This window comes from Zeus faber, assembly GCF_960531495.2.
Source record: "Zeus faber genome assembly, chromosome: 7".
Lineage (NCBI taxonomy): Eukaryota > Metazoa > Chordata > Actinopteri > Zeiformes > Zeidae > Zeus > Zeus faber.
Window position 1 is genome coordinate 29,940,271 of NC_137203.1, and position 8,458 is coordinate 29,948,728.

The following is an 8,458-nucleotide window of genomic DNA, read 5'->3' on the forward strand; positions in this document are numbered from 1 at the left end:
GGGGGATTTGAGCTCATCACTCTTATATTTCTAGCTCATTAAGGATGCTTGTGTTTTCTGTACACCTCATGGGGAGGGTTGAAAAGTAGGACCCAGACACCAAACTCAAACGATGCAAAATAAATAAAAATCATTTTGAAGGAAATCTAAGAGTTGTCTGTCAGAACTGTAGTATTTCAAGACTTTGTGTAATGCAAGTCTTTAGATCATATCTCATATCTTCTCTATCTCCTCTGGATCGTAACGTGTTGACGCCTCTGAGCTACAGCGAGAACAATAAAGCCTAATAGCCCGCTGCACAGAATCTAATTACTGCCCGGTTCTATCCAAATGGCGGACATCTCCATTTCAGATTCAAACTTCCATTAGCATCCAGCTGAGCTAGCAGGACGCAGCAGCGGCGGGCACAGGGAGGTTGCGCCCCCACCTCCTCTTGCCGCTTTGATCCCGCCCCAGTGATCGGATCAATACGTTTTTGATCAAGGGAGCTGGAGTACAAGGGGTGAGGCAGATATATATATATAAACTGTATATAGAGACTCTTATTAGTGTCTCGCTACTCCCGCCGTACTGGAGCATGGCAGCTGAGACGCTGCAATGGGGGAGTGGTGGTGATGGTGGTGGGGGGGAGGGTGGACTTGCATCCAAAGCTCCTTTGGATTTATCCCGCGCTCAGTTGTGTCTGATAAGCCACCTGTGAAAGATGACCATCCCCTCCCCTGGGATGCATGGATGGATGGATGGATGCCATGTTGTTGTGAGCGGTAATGGCCGGTAGAATGTGCCACGCCCTGCAACGATGTTTATCACACATCTGCCCACCGAATGCCTGCTACACACCGATCACTGTGGTGTGCGTTTGGCGTCTGTGTGTGAGCCTAGCGCTGATGCTAATTAGCTCCGGCGGTGATAATCAGTGCTAATGGCCAAACGGAATCGCTGTCCATGAGGCACATCCTACAGGAAATGGATGCATCATGGCAGTGATTGGGTGTGTGTGTTTGTGTGTGCATCCAAGTGAGCCTGTTTTGTCTGAACATGTACGATTATGATGTCATCTACATGTGTGTGTGTGTGTGTGTGTGTGTGTGTGTGTTTGTGTGTGTGTCTGTGTGTTAGCAGCCCTGTGTCCACAAGCCTAGCGCCGTAGTGATAAGATGGCCCAGACTGCTGCCGTAATGGCTCCCATCCACCACCTGGCCCTTCAATTACAGTTATCATGTCAGCCTGCTCGGCCCCCCAATTCAATCACGCCTGCCCGGGGGCCGCACAGGGTGGAGGAGGGTGGGGCCCCGGCACGGGCTCTGACAAGCTGTCAATAACCCTCACCTCACTCCATCAACAAATACTGAGAACAAGAACTACACACGATCGATTGGAGATATTACACTGATTTTGACAATTTGAATCCTCCCAAAGCAGATTGTTCATATTTTGAATTTGTATTTCGGAAGCGTTCCAATGTGAAAAGTCCATTCAAGCGTTGCTATTTGCTGGGGATACAAGTGTAGAATGTCACAGCCTTAAAATTTGAGAACTGGCCTCTCACAGTTTACAAGTTAAATAAACAAAAACTAACAAAAAACGAATATTAACAAATTAAAATTGTATTGATATTTGAATAAATTAGTATGTTTATTAATTCAATAATTTGTTAATTAGTTAATAAACAAATTCAATTATTCTTTATTACGATTTTTATTATTTCTTTATATATTCATTTATTTTCCCTTCTCTAAATGCCTAAATCATGTTGTACTTTATTTGGGACCTGATGTGGGGAAGGGAAGTGGTAGAAAAAAATGTGAAAAAGATCAACTGTACACTTACAGTATATCAGTTATAGTATTTGAAACTTGCTGTTTATGGAATAAATACATCTACCGATCGTGTGATTAGACAAGCAATTGGCGACTAGATATGACTTTAAGATGAACTCACTATTAAAACTGTACAGAGAGAGAGAGAGAGAGAGAGAGAGAGAGAGAGAGAGAGAGAGTATTCCCTGTTTCAAGCAGAAGCAGACTCATTGTGACGCTCGCTGTGCTTATTACATTTCCTGCCGACTGTTTCCTCCTCCTTCCTCCTGGAGAGAATGGAGACAAACAAATAAACAAACAAAGAGAAAAAAGGGGCTTCCGGATATTCCAGCACCTTCAGACCCAGGACATGCACAAGGTGGGTGAATGGGTGCGGCCTGTGTTTATTGCAGCGAGGTGACTGACGTAAACCCCAGTAGATAGCGCTCATAAAAATGAATATATAAATAAATAAAAATAAAATCGACCTGCTACCTGGGAAACTACCCGGGGACTCTCTCCTCCATCCTTGTTGCTAAACCACAACCACCCCGCACACACACCTTATCCTCCCATCCTCCACCACCCACCCTGACAACCCCCCCCACCCTTCCATCTCCATCTCACACAGGAGCAGGCCACGCAGGGCTGGAAGACTCTCTCCTCTCCTTCCCTTTCATCCCCTCTCCTTCCCTTTGCTTTTGCTTTCCTTTCACGTCCTGCGACACCTCGCTCGGCTCCGGGAAAGAAGCGCCGTGAAGAGGCTGGATGAATCGTTACGAGATTCAATTTCACATTTGATACTTTGAGAAACAGCCATTTTATGTATTTGTGTTATGAACATTATGTGCTCCTCTGAACGCCGTTTCCGTCATTGGTGGCGGGGTCGGCCTTTTCCCGCAGGAATGCACAGATCAGACACCGGCAAAAAACCGCAACCGCGGACAAAATAAAACATCCCCACCGTCTCAAGTGACCAAGAAACAAAAATCAATCAATCAAGAAGGCACAGTTTGGAGGAAAGAAAATGTGACAATCTCATGGATTTCCACTTGAACCATGTTCGATGTGTTTTTCAATGGTTATAACTCCCAAGTTACGAGGAAAAATCATCTCTGGAGATTTGGCTCCTACGGTGACACAATAGGAAATTGGGGACTATAGTCCAGTCTGGCAAACCCTTTCCTTCACACAACTTTCCTTTAAGTCCACAAAACTGAGCAAAAAGAGACCCCAGCGTGCTGCCTGAACTTGGGACGATTTTTTTTTTTTTTTTAAGAATTAACGCAGCAAGGGCTCAGACCTTCAGTGGATCAAAGTTGCTACCAAAGCTACGGGGATGGCTTGGTCCTGCAGCAACCTTGATCATTCCAAACAAAACAAAGCATGCATGAGAAGGAGCTCATGGCTACTCCCATGCACCAGTGCGCATACACACACACACACACACACACACACACACACACACACACACACACACACACACAAACCCATTAGTCTGTGATGACGGTCAATCCTGTTGTTTAGCAGCGTGGCAGGCCAGTATCGTCACGTTACTCACCCTGTCAAGACCACCACAAAGTCCATTACATTCCAGCCGTTTCGCAGGTAGGAACCTTTGTGGAAGGCGAAGCCAAGGGCGATGATCTTGATGCCGGCCTCGAAGCAAAATATTCCAATAAAGTAGGGCTCAGTGTCGTCCTGGCGAGAAGGGAGAGGGTGAGAATTCACAATTCAGCAGAATTCATCGGACTTGACTCAGATGTCTCAGACGACGTGGACTTCGAATTATTTAAACAACGATCGACCGTGAATGTAAACAGATGAATAAACAGTAATCCAAGTTGTTATTTTATTTTATCACTATGTGTGTAGCGAAATGACAAAGAAAAGAAGACTTAAAAAGCAGATACGAGTGCAGTTATCGTATTCAGTTTTGCGGCTTCCTTCGGGTTTCCACCCAGTTGCTATCGAGTCACGGTTTCACCACCATAAAGTCCTAGATCTGAATGAGAACTGACAAAGTTGACAAAGTAAAATTAGCTTTCAGGCCACCAAACAGTGGGGCACGAGCGATGGAATACACAACCACAACGCTCAGACAACAGGATGAGGAACCATTAACTAGAAGTTAAACACAGGTTGGAGAAGAGAAGTCCGTGGTGGGGAAACGGTGGCATGAAGCTGGGTCAGACATAAATACAATAAAATGGATGACTCAGTCCCTTCCTGGATGGCGAAAAGCAGGTGCAAAGATTTCCTGCTTTTGGGTCATTGTGTCATTTTAGAAGTCCTCGACTTGCCAGGCGTGGATTGAAATGGACTTATCGTTCTGCCCTCACTGCTGCCGGCTCTTTTGATTGGACTGAATGTGTTAATGGAACAACTTAGTGATGGGGTGGAACGGTGAGCCACCTGAAGACTGGCTCACCATTCCCATCCACCCTGTCTCTACAGCTGGAGAGAGGCGGAGAGGCTACACATACACACACACACAAAGGAGGGCTGGAGGGTGGAGGAGGGGATCAAAAGCAACTCTGGGGGGATGGTCTGTCTAACCTGCAGCATTCTGGGAGAGAGATCCCGTGACCTCCTCTCCAAGAAATCTTCATTAACATCTGCCGAGGTGTCGCAAAGTCCGTAATTGAATTCTGTGAAGGTATGGAATATATTTCCATCCAAAGAAAGGCAACCTGAAGGCTGTTGGAGTGAAACTAACTTAATTTCGGATGGGCAGCTGAATATCTTTTTCAAACATTTCCATCGGCTTTAGTAAGGCACTCCTGCACCCTAAGGGGCATTTGCTGTGTCTGAAATGGCATACCAGCATCTTGTGTAGTACGCCAAAACTATGATATGCTCAAATAATGTAAATCAAGATGCTAAATAGATGGATAGACAGATAGATAGTTAAATAGATCAATAGATGGTAGAAATTGCGCTGTCAGCAGCAGCTCACATAAAAAAAAAGTAGGCAATAATGATGAAGCAATGAAATATCAGAAAGAAAATGGAGATATGTAGAAAATGATAAAATATACAATAAAACCTAATGATAGAACATGGAGTATGTACTATGCAATTTCGGACACAGCACTTTTGTCATCCTTTATTCTCCCTACAGTATAATCGTTCATGGGTGAGGCCTTGAGGTCCTTTACAGAGAGAGAGAAAGAGAGGAGTTTACTGGGTTACTGGGATTACTTACCAAGCGCTCTGACATTGGGGTCTTGTCACAGGCCGGCAGGTGTTGCTCCAGTGCCAGCACAATGCAGTTGGCGATAATGGTGGCCAAGATCATGTATTCGAATGGAGTGGGGTCTGTTAAGGAAGATGTGGGGAGATGCGATGGTATGCAAGTAACACCACATGGTCACAAGTGATTCAACCGAAGAAAGCACAAGAACACACACAAACAAGCCAACAAACAAATAGCGGAAATCTTTGAAGTTGTTTTTTTTCCTTATATTTAATCATTTTTCTCATTAGGTATTCTAATCTTAGATTCAGCTTTCTAGTTCACTGCTCGGTATGTTCCCAAATTTTCCATACATTTTCTTTTCTTCTTATTCCATTGCTTTCTATTTATTACCTATTTTTTTATGTAAACTGCTTCTGACACTGCAATTTCCATCCGGGGATAAATAAAACATACATTTTGATTTCTATCTATCTATCTTACCTATGCCTGTCATCACCATCACATTATTCTTTGTTTTGTAGTATACTTCAAAAGAAGGTGCAAATAGTAAACCATTCAGCTCAACAATAACACAAAATAACTAATTAAAACAGGTCTTGTAGATAGAGGAGCTGGTTGTTGACACTTACTGTATATCAATGCAATGCAATGCAAATTTTTATCAGTTTCTATTTATTGTAGGTTTGACTAAATCAATGGAAGGTGAAGGATTCGCCATAGACAATATCAAGCAAAAATACTTGAAATTGTTGCTAGACTAAAATAAAAAGCCAAAAGGGTCTTAAAATCATAACACGACTATACTATATGAGCCCCAGATCCTCTACAGCCACCATCTATTTAAAGAAGAACCATTAACCATTAATGGTCTTTGCACAATACTGTGCAAAAGGAGTGGCCATTTCGAAACAAACACACACAATTCCACTGATATTCTTGTGTAGCTCCCTGCATTGACGGCTGCTGGGTCATTAGAGCCATCGATCCAGGAAACCTCCAGGGGGCTCTGAATGTGTGTGTGTGTGTGGGGGGGGGGGGGGGGGGGGACAGAAGTCGTCAGTTGGGAGAGAGAGAGAGAGAGCCACTGGCCTACAGCTGCTCGGGGCCATAATGGATCATTCTGCGGTGTTGCCATGAATTGCATCTGCGTCAGGATAAAGGGCTCAGTAATGTAGTGCTAAGTCAAAAGAGTGATAAATGTTTGCTCAGCACCGGAGGATAACCAACCGGTTACTTCAGTAATGGAGGCCATTATGCAACTTAATGCGAATTAATTGCAACACCTTTCACACTCAGACACTAAAAAAATAAAGAAAAAATATATGCAATACACAACAAGAAGTACGATATACTATAAGAAGTGAAAGGAAAACGTTTGGAGAGTCAATGCATGAACCCTCAACAGGTTGCAATGTCATGCGATTATTTAATGCTCACACTGCTAGGACATAGGCTGAGTACACCAAAATGACTTTGTTCCTGTATGAACTGATCGTTTGATGGAGAAACCACGACCGGTCACGCTTGTATGTGGGGAAGCGGTGCTGCCGGCGGCGCGGTCCATGGCGCTGCTGAACACCCGCAGCTGAGTTCAGAACCATGGACAGTACCTGTCCCAAATCGGCACCATGGACAGCGCCAGGGTGCGTGCGGTGACTTTATTAGAAGGCGCCAAGCAACAACAACAACAACAGCAACAACAACAACAACAGCAACAACAACAACAACAACAACAACAACAGCAACAGCAACAACAACAAATACGCCGGAATATTTAACACCAGAAATCGGTCTGTAAAATCCACGTGCGATACTTCGCATGTGCATACGACTCAATTGGACCCCAATTGGCTCCAAATGCGAATTGTGCTTGTCGCCACCCTCCTACAAGCTTTGGCAATGGACGATTCAAATCAAAGAAAAGGCAAAGGAAATGCCATTAAGTGCGCAATAGGCCACATCGAATCAAGCACATTTCCCCAATTGCTATTTGAGAGACTGAAAGGATATGGCCATTCGGTGATCTTTTTGGCATATTTTCGTATGATGTTATCCTCGCTGAAGATGAACAGGGAGCGGTTGACTGTGAGGCAGCTCTGTTTGACGGGAATCGGGTTGTAGATGGCCATGGTCCGGGCTCTTTGAGCCATCGTCTGCTTGTACACCCTCTGACCCCCCGGAAGGCCCGGCTGCCGGCTCGCCCCTCTGCCGGGGCCCGCAGGACAACCGCTCCCATACCGGCCGGACAGCTCGTCATCGAAGCGTGCCATTCTTCTGGGATAGCACTGGGGGTCTGACTGGAGAAATCAAAACTGAGACGAGAGAGAAGATGGAGAAGAAGCATCACAACACACACAGCTGTCCCAGCCACAAGTTTCTCTGGGTGCGTGTAATGTCCAGGAGAATGTTCAAACATCCAAAGAAAACAGGGATCTCTCTCTCTCTCTCTCTGATCAGCAGGTGGGTCTCCTCTCCGCTGTCCTCCCGCTGCCCATGCCTTCAGCGCTCCAGACGGGGAGAACACACCGAGAGACAGGCGCAAAGTTTAAATCCCCCGAATCCATGATGCATCATTTTTCCGCGGGTTGCTCCTCTTCCGTGGTTCGATTCGGGCGACGCGTCAAGGCTCCATTGCGCTGACACTGGGACGAAATGTGGTTTAAAAAGCAGGCAATTTCACATCAACTCCTGCGTCGCAACATTTTGCATCTTGCGCAAACGAGCCCATCAGACGGGAGGCTTCCAGACGCACGGCGGCCTCACGGAGCAGCTCCGGCAACGACCGTGGCTTCCATCGTTTCGGACCCGCGGCTCGACTCGCCAGCTGCGTTTATCTGGATTAACGAGCCTCTTGCTTCCCCTTTCTGAATATATTCGTTTGACCAACCCCTTCCTCCGCAGAAACCCGGTGTCTAATGCAAAACACTTTCTCCAGCCACTGCTCCTTATGAATCAAACCACGTGACCAGAGAGACGCCAGCCACTGGCTCCACCCGCACGTCTCTGTATCCATAGCAACAGAGCAAAGTGGGGTGTGGTGGTGGGTAGAGAGCGGGTTAAGTCAATGGATTGATGGGTGGACCGATGCCAGATCAATTCAATTCAGTATGAAATGTCTCCGTAAAACCATCTCATGCCTATATTTAAAGTGGTAATTCACAAGACTATTTCATCAGGAAAAACCAACTGTTTGATACTTCACTTAGCTGGCACTTAATAAGAAATAGCCGATCAATGTATTGGCATTACACATTTGCCCCTCTACGTCACGTTTTCATTGTTGATGGCGGGGTCCGCCTTTCCCGCCAAGAACGCCAAGATCAGGCATAGTTTTGGAAAAAAAAAAAGTGAGGGAAAACCTGGATATTCGGGGGGAAATACTTTGAAGAGAATTCTGGGACGTGTAGCGTAATCCACCCAACACAGACAATGTTATAGATTAACACTTTAAATAAAG

General features: G+C 45.4%; 1 protein-coding gene across 1 annotated transcript in view; it reads right to left on the reverse strand.

Moving 5' to 3' along the window:
• Nucleotides 1-7,271, reverse strand: part of cacna1ba (calcium channel, voltage-dependent, N type, alpha 1B subunit, a) — a gene marked incomplete at both ends in the record, with an annotated part of 136,297 nt that extends 129,026 nt beyond the window's left edge. The window contains 3 exon segments of the mRNA XM_080004319.1: nucleotides 3,361-3,500; nucleotides 5,008-5,120; nucleotides 7,001-7,271. Of these exon segments, the coding sequence (XP_079860445.1) occupies nucleotides 3,361-3,500; nucleotides 5,008-5,120; nucleotides 7,001-7,271 (524 nt within the window).
• Nucleotides 7,272-8,458: the final 1,187 nt, after the last annotated feature.